Source organism: Neomonachus schauinslandi, chromosome 2 (assembly GCF_002201575.2).
Source record: "Neomonachus schauinslandi chromosome 2, ASM220157v2, whole genome shotgun sequence".
NCBI classification, from domain to species: domain Eukaryota; kingdom Metazoa; phylum Chordata; class Mammalia; order Carnivora; family Phocidae; genus Neomonachus; species Neomonachus schauinslandi.
In genome coordinates, this window is record NC_058404.1 from 147,430,828 (window position 1) to 147,456,292 (window position 25,465).

The 25,465-nt window shown below is 40.3% G+C and overlaps 1 protein-coding gene across 5 annotated transcripts in view; it reads right to left on the reverse strand.

Moving 5' to 3' along the window:
- Positions 1 to 20,977, reverse strand: part of RUFY3 (RUN and FYVE domain containing 3) — a 76,534-nt gene extending 55,557 nt beyond the window's left edge. Inside the window, exon 1 of one of the 5 annotated variants that reach the window (XM_044912931.1) lies at positions 20,466 to 20,977. In XM_044912931.1, coding sequence (XP_044768866.1) covers positions 20,466 to 20,817 — 352 coding nt within the window. In that variant the 5' untranslated portion in view covers positions 20,818 to 20,977. Of the gene's footprint in view, positions 1 to 8,256; positions 8,687 to 20,465 lie in introns of those variants that run through there. The other 4 variants (XM_021702231.2, XM_044912932.1, XM_044912934.1 and 1 more) reach the window with 4 other exon arrangements.
- Between the last annotated feature and the right edge of the window lie 4,488 nt (positions 20,978 to 25,465).

The window sequence follows — 25,465 nt, forward strand, 5'->3', positions numbered from 1 at the left end:
TCTAGACCCCGTGGGTCACCCTTGTGCACGGCATGCAGCTTTCAGACAGCTTTGAAAACAAGGCATGCCAGTAAATAAACACAGGCCTATGACGTGAAAAAACTCAAAACGTCTTTTAGACATACAAAAAAATTATACTGACGATAGAATCTGAAGCAGTAGCTCTGCTTTTAGGCAATTGCTCCTTTTCATGGATATGTAAAACTGTTATGGAAAGTACTTAATAAATATGAGTCAGATGGATGACTGCGCACCTGTGGTTTTCAAAAAGCTTTCCGCTTTTTAAAAAAATAGCATTTTTTCTGATTATAGTAATATATCCTCTTGTAGAATATTTGGAAGACATAAAAAAGCATAAAGATACCATAATAATCACCTGTCATTCCACTATCCAGAAGGAATACTTTTTACATTTTTGGTATATTTTGTTTTACTTGTGATGAATGTGTACCCCTTCCTTTAACACAAATTGTGACCACAGTGTATGTAGTTTGGGAGACAGCTTTTTAAAAATTATATTCTAAACAATACCCTAGCCATTAAATATTCTTCCCCAACACCATTTTTAGTGCCTGTTGTATAGATGTTCTAGAATTTATTGAGCCATTTTCCTGTTCGGCTACTTGAGTTGCTTTTTAAGGTTTTGCTACTATAAATCATAAAACTGCCTTGAATCAGTATCTCTGATTATTTCCCGAAGATGGATGTCTGGTATAATCACTGAAACTTAATTTTTTGAGGTTCTTGATTCACAGTGATAAAGTGATTTCCAACAAGACTGCACCAATGTATACGCCTACCAGCAGAGCCCACCCATAAGTCTTCCTGCACTCTCATCAGCACTGAATATTATTCATGGATATATTAGAAAACAACAATAACAAATTATTACATTATACTAAACTTCAATTTTCTAAGTAAGATATAGTGAGTCTGGAATAGGAAATAAGTGACTAAAAAATTAAAAAAACTCAAAAAACATAAATTGTGTGTAATGGAGGGAAGGTATTTCAATAATCTTTCCTTTCACCACTGATTATTTGGTGGGGTTAGGAGGTATTACTGAGTTCACCCAAAGTGTGTTGGATAGCTACCATAAACAATACACGGTACCATGAGGCCTTCTGAAGGATGCAAAAGAAAAGTTTTGCCCCAAAGAACTTTCTACATAATTTCATAAATGAGGAATCACACAGATTAAAATTAATCACTGGAGAATGATTCCAAGCGCATTCAATAAAGTGGCACAGACAGTACCCAATGATTCAGGAAATGAAGAGTGTTGCGCATGCTAGAGAAGGCCTTGTGGATGAAGGAAGTCAAGGGGCCTTCCATTTCCGGATTTGATGTCAGCATACAGAATCTCAAGAGGGAGTAGTGTAATAGCAAGAATAATCAGGGTCCTGGTGAAGTGAGAATCAACCAGCTGGCTGAAATCGTTAGGTACTGAACGGGAGTTTGAAAAAAAAACATCAGATAAGTAAAATTACCCAACGAAGGGCATGGAAATACTTGGCCTTTCAAGACTAAGGATTCAATGTAGTGACTATTTCAAACAATCCATAATCATGAATACTCCTCTTACCACTATTCTCTTTTCCCATCATTTTGTACATCTACTTGAGAAACATTTTAAATTTAGCACATAAAGGTGCTTGCTGCCTGCCAGCCAGGTCAGTTTCAGCAATGTGCCCTTTTTGCTGTTTGGTGGTATCTGTGCAATCATGTAAATATTTTCATGTACTTCATAAAAATGAGTGGAAAGAAGAAAATGAAAACAAGTGGATAAAAGCTAAGATCTCCAATTTAATTGATGGCAATCACCAAGCACATCCCAAATGACATGCTTTGGCCCCATTCTGACATTCACTGGACTTAAGCTGGCCAATGCTGTGAGCAACTGTGTACAAAATTGCTGGAAAGACGTAACCAGAGAAGATGCCCTCTGTTACATGCAGGTCTGCTGTTGGACTTACATTCAGAGTTTTGGTATTGGAGTGTCCCAAGCAGGCTGAATGGTGGCTGCCTGCGTTTGAATCCCGGCTCTACCACTTACTACATTCCCAAGTGTCAACTAGTAAAAGGGGGGTAATAATAACACCTAGGCTCCAAAGGTTGTTGTAACGATTAAATGAGATACTACATACCTATTACTTAGAGGAAACAGTTCCTGGCATCAAAATCACTGCTCAATAAATGATAACATCCCCTCCACGACAACCCCATCACCCCCTTTTCAGGAGTACTCTACATGTAATAGAGTAGGCTGCCTAAAACAGGGCTCTTGTACAAGAATGAAAAGTTTCCTTTCATGAAGACTTCTTTGGCAATTTTATGAAGAATGAATCAGTATAGGAAGAAAAATGGGTTTGGAGAAAAGGTGAAAGTTAGGTGTAGGAATCTAGATGTGACATAATTAGTTCCTGGTAGTTTTAGAAATGAAAATGAAAAACAAAATTAAGACTTCGTTGTGGAACACAGCACAGATATCCTTCCTTTATGCCCCAACACACATAGCACTGTTTGTTTAAGCATAACAGGAAACTTGTAATAGCCAGATGCCTTGTGTGTATACAGGTGTTGCGTTAAATGCAGAAAAGTTCATTTATATAGTTCAATCAAGTGATACTTTTGATATGATTAACATGTTCACTTATGAAAATAATTGCAGCCTTGATTTTTCATCAACTTCAGTTAATTTCACATAAGAAGCATCAAGCATTGTATGCTTATAATTTTCTCAGTAAATACACGCTTATCATCAAAAAGATAAGGGAATGGTCACATATAAATAAGTGAAAATAGGAAGTCTGTTCACAAATTTGCATGTTACTGGTGCTCAATATTAAGAGTAATAGCTGTTTTAAACTTTTTACCATTAAGAATGGCTTTTATAAATGCATGACCCCACAATTTTGTTCACTGTCAGGATTTAATAGCTTATTACTGTTTTCCCTACTTCTCATAAAGAATTTTGTTAGAAGAAGTGCTCAACAGCTCTAATTTAAAAATGAAACCAGCTACAAAATAAATTTGATACTTTTTAATAAAATAAAAGAGTAATAGTTGTTTGGTTTTTCTATTAATTTGGAGAAATGACTATTATTAAGTCTTATGTAGGAGGGCTATTAAAATTCATATATAATCTAGTATATACTCATTTTATTAAAGTATAGGAGTAAATGTACACACATAATACAACGTATTCACTGTGAAGACACTTCAGATTTTATGGTTAAAAAATTAACATTGTCCACAATCAGAAGAGAAAAAAAATCTATTTCATCACTACCTCTAACATTCTGTTACTAGTAGAGCATGTGGCTTTATTAATATTTCTGGTTAAAGAGGTGAAAATTACATGGAAAGGAAATTTGGAAAGTGGCTAAAAATATATACTGATAATCTTTCAGTTCTGGCATTTGGGTCTCTGAAAGTACTATCTCCTCACCACCCCCACTCCCCCAATACCCGTTGCCTCCACTTTATGCCCAGATAACTCCTGTATACGTTTTAGGTCTTACCTCAAACATTACTTCAATTGGGAATCTTCCCTGGAATAAGATTTTTTACTCTGTACCACTGTACTGCAATGACTATTATTTCACTTGAAGTACCCCACTCCACACCCCCCACTTGCCAATAAGTCCAGAAAATACAGAGGACTGGACTTGTTCACTGTACTGTACCTTACGACCTACTGTAGTATGGTGCATAAATTATAAGTAGGATACTTAAATGTATGCTGAATGAAGGACCAAGAGTTTGTATGATAAAACTGAGTTTCTTAAGTATTATTTTTTTCCTTTGGTGGGTACTAATGGACACTAAGGATTTTTCTTCCAGAAAAAAAATATACAGATATAAAATTTTATGTATGATTTTTAGGATCAAGGATCCCAGGTTTAGAAGCCCTACACTAGGCTTTTTTTTTTTTTTTTTAAAGATTTTATTTATTTATTTGAGAGAGAGAAAGAGAGGGGAGAGACTCAGAGGGGAGAAGCTGACTCCCCACTGAGCAGGGAGCCTGATGTGGGACTCGATCCTGGGACTCCGGGATCATGACCTGAGCTGAAGGCAGTAGCTTAAACCAACTGAGCTACCCAGGCGCCCAGCCCTGCACTAGACTATAGTGAATTCATGCTATGAAGTTTCTTGGTAAATAGCCATTTGGCTTCCCCTGCCAAAATGCCCATTGGGACATGCACTTTTTACATGAAAACATAAGAAGTTCCCCAAGCAGGATAGGGTTATACTAGGGTGCAGTAATATTAATGAGTAAAAGTACATTAGTAAATGTCAATGGGGTTATCTCAGCACCAGACATTTCCCATAGTCACTGAATAACACTTTCCATTACATCTATTTTTTCCTTGCTTATTTTTATCTTATCAGTAGACTATTCCCCATTATATCTTAAGCGTAAAGTGTTTCCTATTGAATGGAAAAACCTGATCACAAATCTGTATCCATAATTTGTACCCAGACTGTCCTCTAGGAAATGTGAAGGGCTATCAATTTCTTAGTCCCCAGAACTGGACTTTGCATGGAGGGATGTCCAGTAAATATTTCTACCAACAGACTGACCAAAACACATCCTCGCATTTTAAAGCAGCATCATTACTACACTTGCAGATGTTTCAGATAAGCTCTCTCTTTATACATGACAGTAAAATGCCAGCTCTTGTAATGAACTAGTACTAAAGCAAACTGCAAGTACCAGGGACACTGCAGAGTTATGCAGTAATGGCACGTATGAAGTCCACCATCACATACAGTTCTCTACAGTAACCTGGAAATCACCATGTCTGCCCAATAGATCTCTTCTTCCACAGTCTGTCTCTTATTATCTGTATTTGAAAAGGAAGTTTCCCAAGTCAAAAAAGTAACTTCAAAGCCTATAGCTGTCTTTGTAACCAGATGGTATATTTTATTGTATTAAATTGATCATCTGTGTGCATTGTCTCTCAACGTCGGATTCCCATTCTTTAAAAGGTTACTAGGAAAATAAGTATTGCTTGATAACTGACATATTTTTAACCAATTATTTTTTTGGTTATGGAGGTCCAAGAAAGGACAATGCTAAAACGTGAATTTAAGCTTACTTACTATTACTTTAGTCTGTCTCGTAAACAACTAGTTTAGACTGCTCTAAAAAGTTAGCTATAAAAAACAGAAATATACATTAAATTGGTAATGTATTTAAGAATGTGGTGCGGCTCAAACTGTGGCTCCATGAATAACTATTACACACATAACTAACGTTTATAGGGTGTTTTTCATTAATTATCTCACTTAATCCTCCTAACCTACAATGAGATAGTTACCGCTCCTAACTACTTGCTATTCTCCAGCTCAGCCAGCTCACCAGGTACTGCTGGAAATGTCTCCCCTTCACCCCACGTCTGCCTGATGATCGCCTAGTTATGTACAGTGTCCAGCCCAGTTTCACTCATTGAACAAAGCCCTTTTCGGAACCCTCTCCTCTCCTGTGGAATCAATCCTAGGCTCTTGTCTTTAGGGGAAATCTACTTACAATCATAGATTTGTAGATTTCCTCCTGGTTTTAAAAAAAGTGTACTGGGGGAAAAAAAGTATACTGAGGGACGCCTGGGTGGTTCAGTTGGTTAAGCATCTGCCTTCGGCCCAGGTCATGATCCCAGGGTTCTGGGGTTGAGCCCTGCATTGGGCTCCCTGCTCAGTGGGGAGCCTGCTTCTCCCTCTGCCTGCTGCTTGTGTTCTCTCTCACTGACAAATAATAAATAAAATCTTAAAAAAAAAAATAAAAAAAGTGTACCGAGAGATCACCTCCCTAACTACCAATAAGCACTGGAATAATGAAATGAATGCTTCTATTCCCATGTATTTAAGGGTCAAGCTAGGCAGAAACTCTAGGTCTAGGCCTATACTTTAGGCTGCAGAGTGAGAGGTGGGAGCTCTGTTTTTAGAAAACAAAAGTTGGAAACTGCAAAGCTTCTATTGCTGAGGGCACACACAATCTATATTATCGTCTTACAAGGGTATATGATGCTTTTTGCCCATTTTCTCTTGTGGGAGTCAGGATGCCTCATTGCAGGAGTTGTGTGGTCAGATATCTTTCCCTCTATGAGTCAGCTGGGAAGTACAGTATGAATACTCCTGTGTGTCCAGGCACCAGGTGCTCCATTTTGTCAACAAGGTGAGATTCACATTATCACTGGCCTGGTGATAGCTAAATTATACCTAAATAATTATCACTGGTATTAATATTAAAGCAGACATTTCCTGAGTCCAAATGACTGTTCAGACATTCTGAGTTAGCTAGTAGAGCAAGGAAATAAAAGCCCTGTAAAGCACCACCTTGTTTCCTAGATCACTAAACCTACAGACGCCTTCCTGGGCCTGGACTTTCTTTTATTATTTCCATTTCTAATCATTTGAAATTGTTGTTTCTCTTGCCCAATTTAAGGCAAAATTCCAAAATTCAATGACAGCATTTCCCTATTTTCCTCCACACCCTCTATAGTTGGTTCTAAGGTGTTGGGAACTCCCTATTTGTCTATTTTCCTTAATCAAAGGATGTGCCACCTAGAGCTTAGGTTGCAGGCCACGTACATTTTCCATCACAGTTTGCCCCTTGAAGGATTCATACAGCACCACTACAAATGCTTACATGAACCGAACAGCTCACTTTTGCTCACTCAAAGGAATCTTGTTCTAGAAACAAATATATAGTCAAAGTACTAAAATTGCTAAAAATTATTTTTCAGACACTGATATACTAGGTTTTATAATTAAAGGTGTATTTCATATTGCATTACTTTCAATATGGATGAGAATATTTTTGAAAACAAAGTATGCAAATTGAGGCATTTGCTAAAAGACTTCTTGGTAGCGTTCTAAAAATGTGTTTTTCTTCCCTCAAGATTCTTAAACCTTTGGAGGCTGTTTTAAACAATACTGGCATTCTATGGAATTCCAGCTGATGTCTTCCAACCCTTGTGCATGTTCTGATTCTGAGACTTAGAGCCACAGGAAGCTGCCCAATTGACAAACCAATTGTTAAAGGATGCAAAGGGTTTTAAAAACGACTTAAAGACACACCAAAATGAATACTTTGTGTTCTGAGATATTAATCCGCTCTAAAACTTTCTCAAGGCTAAGCCCAACTGGGAAAATAAAATCCTTTTCAGAATAAAGGGTGAGATCTGAGTCATGATAAGATTGCAATATAAGGTCAAGGGCAAGGAATCACTTTTCCCAAACCCAATCTGCTATGTGCAGCTCACCTTACGGTCTCTATTCTGGAGATATGCCTAAATACCAGGCAGATGTTGATAAAGAATTTCTCATTTGTGAGCATTTCTGTCATTATTTTAAAGCTAGAGAATAAACACTAGCTAAGAGGCCACTCCATAAAAAACAAAAATATTTGCATCTAGGACTCAAACTAATTCTCTTCCTTATGGCATTGAGTTAGCAGAATTAAGGGGTATAAACTGAAAACCTCTGATAATTTAGAAAAGGTTCTAGGAGAAAGTCACAAGTTAAGTAAGCGACCACAAAAGTCTCAAAGGTATTGACTGTGGAAATTTCAAATGGGTCATCACAGTTACCACAAATAACTTATAAAAAGCAATGGCCAATAGATTCCATGGGAAGGGATTACCTTATTAATCATGTTTAACCTTTATAAGGCATTATCCTTTTTTAAGCGTCCATATTCATTCAAAAAGCACTGAATGTAAAACTGCTTTCTCATCTATAGTCCATATTATTAAAAAAAGATAATGTCTGACCAAATATTTTCTAGATATCATAGCCTGTTTAACATTATACTCTGATGCCCCTTGGTAAAACACCGAATGTTTCAACTATGTCATGTACAATCCTACAGTCTTGCTGTCTTAACTTACTCTATTAAGAATTACTGCAATTTCCATAATATTTTAGTATTTAATCAATACTAATAGCTTCTTCATTATCGATTAGGGCCAAATGTGGTAAGTGACCTCAAATGTTCTTTTTAGAAGGCATAAAGACAAAGAGCTCTAAATAGGCACCAGCATCTTTTGAAAGGATACCTCAGGGGGCAGAGAAAAAATATTTTTTCCCCCGAAAGTACAGAAGGGCAACTGGGTAGTAGGTAAGGATGAAAGGTTTTCATGGTTGCTAACAGGTTAAAGTATGGGTTCTTCCTACCTCTCCCTGACCCTCCCAGCCTACTGTAACAATGAGGATGCTGGTGAGATACTAGTGGATAGGGTCTGACCATACCTTCATGGGTAGGCTCTGGGTCAGGTGTAAGTGAGATGTCATCCAGCTCTCGCAGGCAGAGCCATTCTCCGTCCATAGACACTCGGAATTTGCAAAGGTAGATGGTCTCCATGGCAGCCTGTGTGATCTTGTCAGTGGTGGGGGTTGGCATATCGGTTGGAGGCGTCAGAGCAGACATGATGACTCAGCTGGGACCACAACACACACTCACACACACACACTCACACACACACTCACCCCAACAAAAATAAATAAAACCTCCTCACCAAAAAACCCCAAATCCAAAGCTCTGGAACAAAGCTCTCAAGAAAAGGGGTGGGGGAGATGAAAACAAATCACAAGGAAAAATGCCTACGGTTTAAGAAGCAATTGCTCAAGATAAACAATTTAATACTATCTTTTCTCATAGATAGTTCCTACCACATAGCAAAATAAGATGATGCCTGGTCTTCTCCTAGCTTCTCTCCTTTTATCTTCTCTTCCCTACCCCCTCCTTTTTCAGCTGAGCTATCGGCTTTAAATCCTGCACAGCTGATGCCACCTTAGCTGGCTTTAAAAAACTGGCCTCTGCATGAGTAAGTGAAAAATCCTCCTTTGTGCAGGAAAAAAACAAAACAAAACAAAACAAAAAAACAAAAAAAAACCAACCCTGAAAAATAAACCAATATTTTCAATTTAGCTTAAAAAAAATCCTGAACTGCAGAAATCACTTCCAGGATCTGCTCAGATGAGCCGGGATGCTGAGTTCTAATAGGATTGGTTGTGCGCAGTAAGCAGGGTGTTGACCAAAATGGCTGACTAATGAACTGAACTGAAAATCCAGGCTCATGTGACCAGCTGCTCTGAACGTGGGGCGAGCAATTCCCAGGATGCTTTATAGATGCTGCTGATGCAGGGAGAGCAATTAGGCTGCTGCTCTCATCCTGTACAACCCACTTCCAGACTGTGCTAGTCAAACTGTGATCAGACATAACACAATGCACATATCCTCATCAATTCCCTCACTCTAGGATAAAAGGGCTGGATAATAGGAAGACAATTAACACTGGGTAATACTCCACAGGAGAGATGATAAAAGAGACAGATGAATTTAACAAGCACATAATTCACCTCTAATCTTTACTCTCATATACCTAGCTATTAAAATTCTTTAGTCCACTAAAGGTGGTGTTTTAAGAAAAAGCAAAAACAGATTTTCAAGTTAAATATCATACTCTTAGGCATTTATAATTTCCTTCCCCAAGGTACAAAAACCTGACTTTCTAGACTGGACAGAAGTGCAAGAAAAAAACTTGATGGTAAAAAAGCAAAATCCTTTCCAATTAATGGCAACCCCCCCCTTTTGATGTTGCTGTATTTACCAAGTTTCTGCATAAAGTATGTATTATGTTTCTAATCAGAAGATAAAACTATGTTTATTTTTAAAAGTCTCTCATTCTAGGGATTTCCTAGTTAGAAGGATACCTTGATTTCTGAGAACTAAAAAAAAAATTCTCCGTATTATAATTATATTTTATATACAATACATATGCATGCTATGTAACATTTAAATATAATATTAAAATTTCATAAATGATTCATCCTAATTTGAGATTGAGCTCAAAGAAAAAAATGCTAAGAACCAGACTCTAGATAAACAGGCATTTCTCAAACTGGCAGAGGGAAAGCAAGCTGGTACAATGTCAAAATGCATATACATATATGATTATTTACAATTAGGAAGAAAATTAGCAAGTTATTAAGGAAAACAAAATATCCCAGGTTTATTCATTTCTATTTAAATCTCTTCCACCATTCTCCTACATCTGGACCCAGAGCTATTCATTCATTCATTTATTCACTCAGTAAATATTCACTAAGTGTATTCCACATGCCAGGCAGCAATCCAGGCACTGGACAGGCAGCAGTAAGACAAGATCACCTCTTCAAGGAGGCAGAATTTATGTATCCAAATACTGAACACAAGCCTTCATTTAACCCATTCACATTTAATTACAGGTTGATTCCTTTCTAGCCATATACATTTCCATCTTATACATTAAAACCTTAAGCTATGCAATACTTCAAAACCTTATAAGCAGTCATTAAAACCTTTAAATGAAACTTACACTGAATAGTTCCTGGAATCACAATGCCAAAGAGCCCTATTTGTACATCGGCACCAAGACTGTAAGTCACTGATACATTCTTAAAATATAGAATGGTGAAAACAAAAAAGAAATCTGAATGCTTTGAGATTTCCTGGGTCCACTAATACCTGAATTGAGCCTGTCACAAACCATGACAATCTTTTTACCAACCAGCCAAGAAGCATTTACTAACCCTGAACAGATAGGGATTGATTACAACACACCAGCATAACAAGAACACCTAGGTCAATAAGCAGAGAAACCTGGTTAATAATACTCCTTCCAAAGGTTCTTCTCTCCAAGTAGAAGACACCAGGAGGGAAGCCCAAAGGGAGGGAAAAACCCTCCTGCAGGAGCTAGCCTTGAGTTTCCCTCATCTGTCAGTTTGAGGAGGTATTAGCAGTCATTTCAGAAATAAGAACCGTGAGTGAGCAGGAAAACCTGTATTTCCACCCTCTAAGGCAAACCTGCTTGCAGGTAAACACCCTTGAATCTTCAGTTTGAACAGTTACTCATTGTTCACAAGCAATGAATTTACTATGAAAACAGGCACTATTTGTAAACCAATAAAAATAATTCTAAACATCGTTTAGCACTGTTTTTACATTTGGGTCTTTACTAGGTAAATATTAGCTTAGAATGTAAAGGTAACATTAAGTCATCAGTGAGACAAACCTTGGAACTCTTTTCTCATTCAATCCTACCTGTGAATAAAGGCACATATTTATAAGGTAGTTGTGAGGAGGACTGAGGTATAGTCTGTGGCCCTAAAACAGAACTAACAGGCTTAGGTGAAATTCAAATCCAAGGTGATGATCTGAATAATACTAGGTTCTAGCTGCTTACACAGCTCAAATTTTCCACATTAAAATTGATCCAAAGCAAATGAGATTCACATGTCAAAGTCAGAAGTCACATTCCTTTTAAGAATATTTACTCAGCTACTATTATAAGAAAAAGAATGATTTGTCATGCTCAATGTCCCTGTTATACAATGTGGAAAAATTATGACTTAAGGTACCTATCATTTATTAACTCTTATTTTCCTTTAGGTGCTTTATAAATACTGTATCAAATCCTCACAAGAATCTTGCAAAGCAGATATTGGTATCTCCGCTTTACATACAAAAAAACCAAAGTCGAGCCAAGTCACTGGCCCAAGATCACACAACTTAGCAAGCAGCATATCTGGGATTTCAAGATCTGCCTTTGGGGGGGCGGGGGTAGAGAGAGGGCGGAAGGAGAGATTCCCACGCAGGCTGTACGTTCGGGACTGAGCCCGTCATGTCGGGCTCAATCTCACAATCCTAAGATCATGACCTGAGCCAAAATTAAGAGTCTGATGCTTACCCAACTGTGCCCCCCAGGCGCTCCCCAAGATCTGTCTTAATGTCCCCAAACCAAAGTCCACGTTTTCTTTCATACCTTGAAATGTCAGCACGCCAACCCAAGGATTAAATTTTAATTAGGGAAAATAAAAACAAAACGAAAAGCAAAACCAAAATAACACAGGCAACATCCCTATAAAGTTTCCCAAATATGAATTTCAATTTAAGATTCGAGGAAGAGGAAATTTTTATTAACTTTCACACTTCACAAACCATATATTCCACTTATTCTTATACATTCTAGTTAGGTTTATAAGTATTTTCTGAGAAACTGAGAACCGAGCACGGATCTTTCCTGCTGTGTGCTGCAACCACATTCTTCCTGATCACCGTGAAGGATATACTACTTACTATACCTCCACTCTGAGGAAAAGAGCTGGAAATAACCATCTTAACAAGTTTCCTCCTCATCCATTAACTTAGTTGGGCATATATAAGAACACTGGATACATTCCGTAGTGTGAAAAGATAAATGAAGGTGGGAATTAATTTCTAAAATGACTCACTCCAGAAGTTCTTCAAATAGCTAACTTCAATGTATAATTTTTTTTTAAGGTTTTATTTATTTATTTGACAGAGAGGGACATAGTGAGAGAGGGAACACAAGCAGGGGGAGTGGGAGAGGGAGAAGCAGGCTTCCCGCTGAGCGGGGACTCCGATGCGGGGCTCGATCCCAGGACCCTGGGACCATGACCTGAGCCAAAGGCAGACACTTAACGATTGAGCCAAACAGGCGCCCCTCAATGTATAATTTTAATTCTTTTTTTTTTTAAAGATTTTATTTATTTATTTGACAGAGACAGAGATAGCGAGAGCAGGAACACAAGCAGAGGGAGTGGGAGAGGGAGAAGCAGGCTTCTCGCAGAGCGGGGAGCCCGATGTGGGACTCGATTCAGGGACTCCAGGATCATGACCTGAGCTGAAGGCAGTCGCTTAACCAACTGAGCCACCCAGGCGCCCCATAATGGTGTTTTTAAAAAATGTATCAACTTGTACAACTAAATCAGTTTTAAAGCTCACAAGTTCTACTTCCCAAAGATTCCTGGAACACAGTTTTACAATTTAAGAAAAATCTCACCCCTACAGCCCCAACATTTTACTAGTTGTTATTAGCACAGAAGGGTTTCTCTGATAAATCATCATCATGATGACATTGGTGAAAGGGCCAGATGTTTCTGCTAAATTATAAGATTTTTTTTTTTCTGAGAGAAGAGAGAGAGAGAGTGCACGGGGGGGGGGGGCGGGGGGGGGGGGAGAGGGAGAAACAGTCTTAATCAGACTCCACGCCCAGCGTGAGCCTGACGACACAGAGCTCCATCTCATGACACTGAGATCGTGACCAGAGCCGAGATCAAGAGTCCAAGGCTTAACCAACTGAGCCACACAGGCACCCCTAAATTATAAGATTATTCAGTTGAACGATCATGATTTTTTCACATGCTCCAGTCCTCCCTCCCACTCACTTCCTTCCCTCTCTCAGACAAAAATCTATTATGTCCACCTCTAATGCTGAGATTTCTACAGTTTTAGGTTTATAACATTTGAAAGACTCAGTACTACTTTGCAGATATTAACTGAGGATGATAATTAGTACTATAAAATTATTATACCTGAGAATCTGAGTTATCATTATTTTGTTTAGAAACAAACACCGCCAGGAGTATTATAATGCATAATCTTTTCACTTATTAAAAATAACCAGCATAAGACTAGAGCTAACTCCTACCTTAATAACAAAAATCGACTGCATGGCTAAGTACCGTAGGCAATGATGTACAGATATAAAACTACCAGCAACTTATTAGATGATCTTGGGAAATTTATCCTGCTCTTGTCCTAATTTACTCAGCTATAAAACTAAATAACTAGCTTCACAAAAGTCATGGGCTTGTTGAGAATGTTGCCTGTTTTGCACACCTTTATACATCTGCTTAAAACAGTACCTACCAAATATCAGAGTCTTAATAGACACTTGGTATAGATATATAACTCCAAAGCACTCTATATTCTTGCAATTGTATATTTTCACCCTCCTATTTCACTTACCCATGAAAACCCCCAACTTCTACAAAATCAAGCTGTATTTATGCCCCAACAAACAAGTCATTCTAACAGACTTTATTCATTTGTACATAACATTCATTAGTTTAATATGCACAGGGCACCTACTATATGTTAGTCACTAGACATGAAAAACAAGGTAATAAACAAGAAACAGGCAATTACAGGTGTTTAAGAAATTCCTAAGTCCTTGTCACACAGATGGCTATTCAGTGTTGTTTACATCCATAACTATTTTCTCTATCAAATCGGTGACTTGTGAATTTCACATTCATTTATTCATTTAGCAAGCAGGGCTTTGCTGAGTAGAATGAGAAACTAGAGGGTTGCTGCTGTCTGAAAAGGAGCCTTCAGTTTAGGATGGGATTCCAGTGGTGGAGTTGATGAAGGAAGCTGCGAGCATGTGGACTCTAGAGCCAGAATGCCCACAGTGAACACTAGATCCACCACTTAGAAGCTCAGTAACCTTGGCAAATTACTTGTTTTTGTGCCTGCTTCTTCAATGACAATATTAACTACTTCAGAGTTAAAGGAAGTAATGTAAATAAAATGCTCAGCATAGCACTTTGCACAAAGTAAGCAGTAAGTAAATACCAGCCATTATCATCACTGTTAGTGCTTGAGAATTGAGGGGGGGATAAAACCCCATGCTATCACCACATGAAATTTAAGTCAGGAAGGATGAAAGCTCACGGGACTGAGGTAGAGGAAAGTGAAAAGGAAATGTGAGCAAAGGGTACGCTGGGGCATCTCTCAGGCCTTGAGGAGGGAAGAAGTGATGGGTCAGAGTTTTACCAACCATTCGTATCAGATGACCAGATTTCTTAAGTTCATCAAGGCAGAGGAAACAGATGTGTATGTCTCTCAAGAGTCCCTAAAAACATTTAAAGTTAGAGGAACTACACTCTAAAAGGCAGCATGCTCAAACAACTTCTGCTTTCTGCATGCCTCTTGCTGTCAGTCTGACAGTCTCTCTTCTCTGTTTCACAGCGTTTCAAACTTTCCCAGCTCTGCCCCACCTTCCCTGCCTCCCCCTCTGACACTTGTTGCTGTCCAGTCTATTTGGTATGGGGCAACTGTAGAACCAGCCAGTCACAAAGACGGGCCCTGCAAACAGGGATACCACCTTGGCCAGCAGCCCTCGCCTGATGTTTTAGGAAGACCATGAACCTTTCATAATTATTCAGATGTAGCTATGGGGGTGGGGGGAGACACCATATTGATACTCGAGATCTCAAGTATGACTGCTTTTAAAACTCTAAAAGCATTTCCTTTCTCATAATTTCAAGCTGTGCTTATGATACGCTGCTGACTTCTCAAAATAAATGTTAAAGCTCATAGTTGAGCCACTTTACACTATAGGAAGAAGTTTCCATTTTAATAAGGTTTGGGTGGAAATATAACAGTTGTGATATCCTGCAAAATTCATTAAAATGGGATTCCTTGGGGTGCCTGTCTGGCTCAGTGGGGAACATGTGATTCTTGATCTTGGGGTTGTGAGTTCAAGCCCCACATTGGGTGTAGGGCTTACTTAAAAATAAATAAATAAATAAAATGGGATTCTTTTATTTATGATGGCTACATGTTACCTTTTGTACAATGATAAAGTGGCAGTATGTCTTTTAGGCAACTCTCTTAATTATTTAAGGAATTTCCAAAAATACTAGATAACAAGGAGATACCATCCAGTTAATTCTGCTACACTCTCACCATCATCCTACCAGACTTTTTTTTTTTTTTTTAGGATTTATTTATTTATTTATTTGAGAGAGAGAGAATGAGAGAGAGAGAGCACATGAGAGGGGAGAGGGTCAGAAGGAGAAGCAGACTCCCTGCCGAGCAGGGAGCCCGACGCAGGACTCGATCCAGGGACTCCAGGATCATGACCTGAGCCGAAGGCAGTCGCTTAACCAACTGAGCCACCCAGGCACCCCCTCCCAGACTTTTTACTATCTATAACCTACACTAGAAAAATATGTTCTCTCAGCTTCTTTGTAGGATTCTACCTCTTTAACATAGATTTCTGTTAAAAGCCAAGCAAAAAGGAGAAAGATACAAGATAGAATAAGTCAGGTGAATATGTTTTGAGGACAATACTAGTCTTTTAGTCCAAAAAGTTGCTTTCTTTGCCACCTTTCCTCTGCTCTCTCTCAGCACATTTTACTGCCTTCTACCTAAACTGATTTGAGGGAGCAGACAGTGATTAAGAACATGAACTGTAGTATCATACTATGCAGGAATATGAATTCATTCTCTGTACTTCACTTAAAAAACTGCATTATATACAAAAATTGAATCATTATGTGGTACATACAAAACTGATATAATGTTATATGTCAATTATACCTCACAAAAAATAAACAAACAAACATCTCTGGAGAGAAGGCCAGAAATCTGTGCTAATAAGATATCCAGGTGATTCCGATTGGTGCTAAAATTTGAGATAAGAACTATCCTAAAACTACAGGATCTGTGTCTCTGGAATGTAAAGTTCTAAATCCAAGGTTCCCCTATCAGAATTTTTGTATTTTATAATAAATTAGGTAAGTTAATTAGAGATACTGAATCAAATATTCTGATGAAAAACATGTTGTAGCCATCTACTTATATGAATTCTATATGGACTAATCCTCCTTCCCATTTTTTTTCTTTTCAGTTTTCATTGTTAAGAGAGTAGTTTTATGTATTGGCACTTCTATTGGAAATTTTAAGAAATAAAAAAACAATCGGAAAGTACTGATACATGTGAACTTTTTAGCTCTCTGTGTGGCACATAAAAAATATTCCATAAATGGCAGCCACCAAGTACTACAATTATCTTACTACTCACTTCCTTTATTTATAATTGTTTGGGTTATAGAACTATAGTAAAACTTCTTTCATCTAACGGAGAGCCTTTTAGGATCCTCTAGTATCCAGAATGAAGCTAAGTTCAGAAACAAGAAAAAAGAAAACTGTAAAGAATCAACCTATGATTATCAAGAGGGGAGCGGTCAAAACAAAATCTCAAAGATAAGCTCTAATATACCGAAACTGTTGCTTTGTCCATCAGAGCGTGCTCTGACTTTCTGATCATGCTAGGCCAGAGGAGCCGAGAGGAGGCAGGAGAGAAGGGGAGAAACCGGCTGGGAAGACACGCTGTGACAGCTGAGGCATCAGTGGCGATAAAAGCCAGACGGGGAAGCGGAAGCAGCAGCCAGGTTACTGCAGCAGCCAGGTTACTGCAGCAGCCAGGTTACTGCAGCCACAGCACACCGGAAATGGGGGCCGGACCCAGCTCGGGCCACTGCAGCCTTGTGCAGAAGGGACCCACCTGCACTTAGATATTAGATGCTCTGGAGTTCTAAACTCCAGTTCTGGTAGTCACTAACCTACAATTAAATACTGTCTGAAAATGCTACATTTCTGAAGGCTTTTTCTTTCTTTCTTTTTTTTTAGGGGTGATCCTATCTGTCCTTTGACAAAATAGCATTTAATGGATCAGATAGTGATTCTTAACCCATGTTAAAGCATAATGCTTTCTGGGGGCACCTGGGTGGCTCAGTTGTTAAGCGTATGCCTTCGGCTCGGGTCATGATCCCAGGATCCTGGGATGGAGCCCCGCATCGGGCTCCCTGCTGGGCGGGAAGCCTGCCTCTCCCTCTCCCACTCCCCCTGCTGTGTTCCTTCTCTCACGTTCTCTCTCTCTGTCAAATAAATAAAAAAAAAGCATAATGCTTTCTGGAAGACTATTAATTGATGAAAAAAGAAGACACAAAGAAATGTCAATGGAGGATAAATTAAGATCAGTGAATAAATATATACATACACACAATAATATATATACATGCGCATGTACATCTATATATATTTTTATATTGTATGTGTATAAACTAGACATACAACTATTTTTCTTCCCTTACTCATTCCTGCGTTTATACACAAATGAGAAAGTTCCTTCCCCAAATCATGGATTCTTAAAGTGCATCTGTGAGAAAGTGCATCTGTGAATGTTTCCAGAAGCCTCATTCTCTGCACTTTCCTGGGCCCAACCAAGGTATTCACTGTTAGGTATACTCAACTTCAAAGTGGGTGGTCAGAGTAATGCTCTCAGGCCTTCCCACCTTTTTTCTTCTTTCTATTCTTCTCTTAGCCCCTTCCACCATCTCAAAACAGCATATACAAATACAGAAAGAAAGCTGCTTCTTTGTTGAGTGGAACCTTTTTTTTTTTTTTTTTTGGAACACTGCTGTAATTAGAAAAGACAAGAGCAGAGATGTAGGTTATTTGCCTGTCACTGTCATAAACATCAATGTTTGCTATAGCTCCGGGAGTTGGAAGAAGAAATGAGTAACGGTCAATAGAAGCTGATAACTATGTACACAGCAGGGGTGCCTCTTCCCTCCAACCAAGAAGCCACCTCTGACTTATCCTGTCCATCCACGAGAAGACTTCAAAAGTTAGGGTGAAAAAGGAAGGCATTAAAAGTATTGCACCATGGCATGAAAGTGGCTCCTTCATTATATATAGTTTATGAGAAATTGGTGTGGAAGGTCCTACACAAGGGGGAAAAGGCCTCATGAAATATGAATACATACATGTCTGTGAATGCATGCACAAGTTACAGAAGAAAACTCACCAAACTCAAAAGTGATATCCTCTGAAAAGAAATGGGTTGGGGGTGACCCCCCAAGGGGAAAGTGCACTTTGTACTCAATGTACTCTTTCATGGTAAAGATTTAAACAATGAGAACATTTATATTTATATGGCCCTAATTTTCTAACAATACTTAAAAAAACAAAGCCAACCCTTAATAGGAGGAAGAATCAAATAAATTAACCTAAGTTCAGATAATCCCCACAAATGACACTGGCCAACAACTGAAATTTCTTCTGTCAAACTTTGTACCACAACTATTAAGAGTTATAAAGAACTGATAGAAGTGTTTTCACTCTATAGTGATGTGGTTAATAGGCAGATTACACAGAAATAAAATTTTAAGGAGAAAAAAGAGGCTGTGCTTAAAGAACAAACGAGAAAGCAGATTCCTTAGAAAACAGAAATGTGAATATTCTTATCTCTACCTCCTCTGCTTATTAAAGGGCTAATTTCTATCTTGATTAGACACTCCCATCTGGAGATTAGCACAGACCACCCCAACACACAAACTATGGTTTCACTAAGACTGTTAGGCAGTGGTCAGTGTTGGCCCTCTTTCTAGGTAATACAGAAAAGGTGACACTGGACTACTACCTCAAGCTGAATCCAATGGCCCCTAAGCTAGGAGAACCATGCTACCAGTTTCCAAAGTCTGGGGTTTGCTTAAAGAGGACAGGCTTGGTAGACAAGGAATCTGGGTCAACTTCATTCCTTCTCTAAGGCTGTTACTTGGGACAGATCACTCAATAATACTGATACAGCTTTATCTGAAAACGTGGTATCATCTGCCTCACAGAGACGTGAGGATTAACTCTGATATTCACAGCACATGCACACAGAAAATATTCGACTAATGTTAATCTTCTCATAGGGGATGGATGGGGGAGGGTAGAAAAGGCAAAGTCGGGATTTCTTGTTTGTGTAGAGCAGTTAAAAGGTTTGTTGCAGTGATCAAAGAAATCTCTAGCTCTATCTCTAGGAAAGAGAGATTCCCTCATCCCCCTAAGCAAGTTTCTCCCCCTTTTCAGAACTCATACAGGGAAGTATTTGACATTTATAGCACGCCTTGTATCTTTTTTTTTTTTTTTTTAAAGATTTTATTTATTTATTTGACAGAGAGACACAGTGAGAGAGGGAACACAAGCGGGGGAGTGGGGGAGGAAGAAGCAGGCTTCCCGTGGAGCAGGGAGCCCGATGTGGGGCTCGATCCCAGGACCCTGGGACCATGACCTGAGCCGAAGGCAGTCGCTTAATGACTGAGCCACCTAGGCGCCCCGCACGCCTTGTATCTTCAGCCACATTTTCATACTGTAAGACCCTGTCTTGTTAAACCAGATTTAACACTCTCCAAGTCTTTTTATACATATTGCCCTACTCTAGGGCCCCGCTCATGGCCAGTAGCAATAAACATCTGTTGACTGATAAAGCACAAAGTGGGGTCCGCTGCAATCAGAGGGCTCCCCCATCCGTGCTATTAAAAGGTGGAGGCCTCTCCCTGCCAAACGCTACAATCTCGCGAGGGGCCCTTCCAAAGCCACACATTCCCTTCTCGTCGTCTTGGGCACTGTTCCTGATTTCTCTTCTCAATCGGGGGACACATCTGTGATATCTACGGATGTGGCGTGAATGCTGGTAAAAATTTTAGTGGTACAACTGAGGCAGCCCGGGCGGCGGCAGCGCCGCAGCCACACCTACTCCGCGGCCGCGGCGCCGGGAGCCCGCAGAAGGCGGGCCAACCGCGCGGCCGGGTCTCTGGGCGCCGCCCCCTCCTCGGCCTCTTTCGGGAAGGCTCCCAGCCTGGGACCCGGGGCTGGGACCGGGGAGCACGTGGGAGGCTGGCGAGGACGAGCGCCCGGCTCAGGAGGGGAGGGGAGGCCGAGCGGGAGCCCGCGGCCTGGGGAGACTCGGAGGTAAACAGTCCGGCGCCCGGACCGCGGCAGTTCCCCCTCCCCCGCCTTCCCGGCCGAGTCCCCCCTTCCCGCCGCCACTCACGGTGCTTGCCGCCGCCGCCGCCGCCGCTCGGGTAGCTCAGAAGCAGGAAGGGCAGCGGGGAGCCCGGCGACGGCGGGGTCCTCCAGGCGCGCTGTTGCTGCTGCGGCGGCGGGCGCGCTGTGAAGCCGGCGCCTCCATCGCCCGGGTAGAGCAGGAAGAAGGGGGCGGCCACTGGCGAGCCGGGCTCCGACTGCCCGGCGGCGGAGGCCAGCGGCGGCCCCGCCTCGCCCTCTCGGTCCGCGCCCCCGGCTGGAGCGCGGCGCGGCTCCTCCAGCAGCTGCTCCCCGCCCCTCGCCGGCTCTTCGCTGCAACTTTCCGCGCTGGCGGTGGGTGGCGGCGAGGTCTCAGCCATTCTCGCTCCTTCCTTCGCCGCCGCCTTCGACTCGCTCCCGGGGTCGGGCAGGGGAGAGGAGGGTCACGGCGGCGAGCCGCCGCCTCGTCCCCGTCCGCGCCGCCGCCGCCACCTTTCTCCTTGGCCGCGGGCCGGCGTCTAGGCTCCGCCGCGCCGTCTACAGCCCGCCCCGCCGCGGTCCGAGCCAGCTGGAGCGACGGCCCCGCCCGACGGCGCGGTCTCCCTACCGGCCGCCTCCTCCCGCCCCGGCCCCCGCCTAGCGGCGCGGCTCCCCTAGGGGGCGGTGTCCTCCTCTTCCCACTTCCCACCTTCCGCTTCCCTCCGCCGGCGTTGACCTCCCTCCCGACCCTAGGGGAGGAGACGGCGCCCAGTGCCGCGTCCTTACCCGCCCCCGGCCCGGCCCTCTTAAGCCGTCAGGTGTGTTTGGACGCCGGGGCTTGAAAGGTGGGAGACCTGGCGAAATAGCTAGCGGCGTTTTTCTGTGTTGCCGCCTAACTTCAGCGGTAGCACGGAGGCACAAAGATCTGGGTGGGAGAAGAGGCGAAAGCTAATTTTAAAAAGGAACCTCCCTTCCCACGGGTATTAAACTGTACCATTTGCCTTTCACACACTAGAACTTTAACGGTTGATTCACGGTTTTGATTCCTGAGCTTTTTATGTGAGAACCTAGAGGTGGGTGTCTTCCTTCTACCACCTCTTTTGTTCCCTGTCATGTGCGCCGTATAGAAATCTTGTCTTTGCTTTGAGTTCAACTCCTTGGTTTTCTGGTGTTCTGGGTGCGCATGAGTGCATTTTAAGCTAAACAGATTAGAATTTATAGGACAAGCGTCTATTATAGGTCGACAGTTTTCACTTTCATTGTGCTTGTGTCTCGCTAGTAATTGGCCGCTGTTGCTTTATTTTGAATGTTTGAATCAATGCTTACTGATCCAGTAATTCCCATAAGTAAACACTTCTTTCTCTAATAAAGACATTTCCCAGTTATTATCGTTATTTCTTACGCTGGATTCTGTGAACCTGCCCCCGTATTTCCTAGCAGATTAGCTTTGTGTTCAGGTTGCAAAATGCTGGCATAGAATCCATGTTGACTTATAATTAAAAATCACTGTTGTGGAACATTTTTGCTTACCTGCTTTTCTCTTTTTCTGGTCTGCCTTTCCCTCTGTAGAGGAAGTTATACTTCTCTAGGAAAATAAGCCTTTTTATTGTTATTATTCTCTGAAAATCACCCTTGAAATTACATGGAATTAACATGAAACTTCTAATACTATCTTTCACCAAAACTTTTAAACAAAAGTATTAAAAAAATGTTTAGGAGAAGCTAACTTCAAGGAGCCTGACAGTTTCTTAGTAGCTTTTCGGTTTCTGGCATTTTCCTGACCTGTTGATCCCAGCGCTGCTGCCTACTTGAGTGAGTACTGAGCCAGGATTCCTCTTTTGTAAAAATTATTATATTACTTACGCATAGAGATGTTGTGGGGATTAAATAAGAAATACTCGTAAAGACTTCAAGATAAGATCTGGTATGGGGTAAAGTGTTATTAGTATATTTTATCACTGTGGCAAAACAGCATATAACTTTCAGTAATAAAACAAACTCAACTGAGGAAAAAAAAACTTTTTCATCATGTATTTAGCATTTGGGGAGGTTGTTTGGCCTTTTTATTTCAGCCTTGGTGAGGGTGAGAGTCTTGATAAAAAAACATGTTTGCCTTTTAGGAATTACAAACTGTAAAATACCTTGAGGAGACAAACTAAAAGATTCCAGGTGTATTATATAGTTTTAATGTCCATCCTTAACTGGATATTTTACCTTGTTTTTGCATGCAGAAAATTTTAAGTATCATTATAGCTCCTTCACAGAGATGTTTTGCAATGTTTTAGTAAAGAATTTGACGAGAATATACACTTACTCCATTGAAGGTAGAAGAAAAGAGCAGAGTCCTCACAGATCACAATCAGCCAAGGAAGTCACCAAGTTAAAGTACAAAATGTTATCTAGTCTAAATTGCCAGCTTTCTCCTTTCTAGTTAGTCAAGATCCCTATAGGTATTAGAAACATTGACATGCTGTGGAATCTTGCAATGTAATTGTTTTTTTTGTGTGTGCCTCTCTGCATTTAAAAGCAGTTCTATTTATGTTTTATGTCATTAAGTGGCAGTGTAATGAAACCAGCTGAAATATGAGTTCTTTAAAATTTATAGGTAAGGCTATTTATGAGCCTTTTCTTTAAAGGTGGATGGTACTCCACGTTCCTAGCTGCTTATGCTTTTAGCTTTTGGATCAATATGATCACAGCTCTGCATAAGCTTCAGTGCAATAAGGGTTGATTCAGCTGCTACATACATTTAAGGAAGCCAAGATTATAAAAACAAGCCTAAACATGTTGCTTCTTGAAAATTCACAGAATATCTTACTATTCTGTTTTAAAGTGACAAAATCCAAGCCACTGTAAGAATCAAGCTTTATTAATTTTCTTGTGAAATAAGCAAGAGATGCTTTTCAACTTAGCTTCATTTTGTTTTTAGTTATCCATCTTTGGTTTTTTGAAATCCTTTGGTGATCTTAAGGATGGACCCTTAGAACATGTGACAAAATTTTTTAGAGATCAATGTCATGGATGTACTTTTAGCATAAGCTTTTTAGAGCTGTGGTGAGAGAAAAAATACTACTTGGAAACGGTTGGAACTTTTTTTTTTTTTTCTTTTTCAGTGTAATGTATAGGCTTATTATGATTCTAACATAATGGTTTTCCATGCTCATGGCTGGCTCAGTCAGAAGAGAGGGCAACTCATGATCTTGGGGCCATGAGTTTAAGCCCCATGTTGAATGTAGAGATTACTTAAATAAATAAAACTTAAATAAATAAGGGTGCCTGGGTGGCTCAGTTGGTTAGGTGTCTGCCTTCGGCTCAGGTCATGATTCTGCCTTCGGCTCAGGTCCTGGCATCAAGCCCCACATTGGGCTCCCTGCTTGGCGGGAAGTCTGCTTCTCCCTCTTACTCTCCCTCTGTGCTCTCTCTCTCAAATAAATAAAATCTTTTAAAATAAAATAAAATAAAAAAATGGTTTTCTTGAGCTGTTTGTTTTTCATTGTGTGGTACTTGGGAAAAGACTTATTTGAAAACTATACACTCAATTTAAGATCTCATGTTTAACTTCTGATTTTAATAAATGCAGAAATTTATTTATATTGATTAGTTAATATAAAGCCTCAGTGTGAAAGCTCTCTGTAGAGTCCACTGTCCTTCACTTTTGAATCACAAGGTTTTGATGACTGTTACTGACTTATTTTTGCAAAACATTAATTACAAAAATACTTAGTCAATATATATATCCTCTCCATGTTTATTTTTCTCTGTAAAACTCTTAGAAATATAAACATTACTTTTTTTTTTTTTTTTAAGATTTATTTATTTATCCCAGAAAGAGAGAGTGCAGCAGGCAGGGGCAGAGGGAAGGGGAGAGAAAGAATCCTTGGGCAGACTCCCCACTGAGTGTAGAGCCCAAAAAGGGTCTCCATCCCAGGACCTGGATAGAGACCATGACATAGTCATAATCGAGAGCTGGGCACTTAACTGAGCCACCTAGGCACCCCTATAAGCACTACTCTTAATACAATATTCTTAATGAGATTACAATGCACTCTTAAGACATATATTTATCTTCAGCAATATATTTAACCTAGGTCAAACAATGGCAGTTTTCTTTTTTTTTTTTTTTTTTTTTTTAAAATTTTTTTTTTTTTTTTTTTGAGACAGAGAGAATGAGATACAGAGAGCATTAGAGGGAGGAGGGTCAGAGGGAGAAGCAGACTCCCTGCCGAGCAGGGAGCCCGATGCGGGACTCGATCCAGGGACTCCAGGATCATGACCTGAGCCGAAGGCAGTCGCTCAACCAACTGAGCCACCCAGGCGCCCACCAATGGCAGTTTTCTTTGGGTGGAAGAAATATGGATGTATTTTTCCATTTTTCCACTTTCCTGTATTTGCAAATAGTCTATGATGAAGGCATTACCTTTATAATAGAAAATAAAACATGTTGAGGGATGATTTTGATTAATAGTTTGATAATTATATCTTTTTAATGAAATGCTACTAACAGCAAGGAGCAAAGTGGTGTTCCTTATGTTTACTGTGGAGAAGTAGAGTTCAACAGGCTTATGCTGGAGAAGCTTATGGTATTTTGTGTCAGCTTGGAATTTTAATAATAGTGTTGCTGAAACTATTTGGCTGTTCAGTTTTCTGACCTTCTATGACTTTATTTACTGTTTATTCCACTTCTCATGCATTCATCAAACTCTCTTCTAAATTTTTGTCAAATCTGTTGCTTAATTTGTTTTCTCTGCTTTAATTGAAATCTTTTCTTGCCTGTATTATTGCAAATGACTCCTAGCTGGTTTTCCTGCCTCTATTTTTTTTTTTTAGAAGATTTTATTTATTTATTTGAGAGAGAGAATGAGATAGAGAGAGAGCATAAGAGGGGGGAGGGTCAGAGGGAGAAGCAGACTCCCCGCCGAGCAGGGAGCCCGATGCGGGACTCGATCCAGGGACTCCAGGATCATGACCTGAGCCGAAGGCAGTCGCTCAACCAACTGAGCCACCCAGGCGCCCAGTCCTGCCTCTATTTTTAATCTATTCCAATTCCAT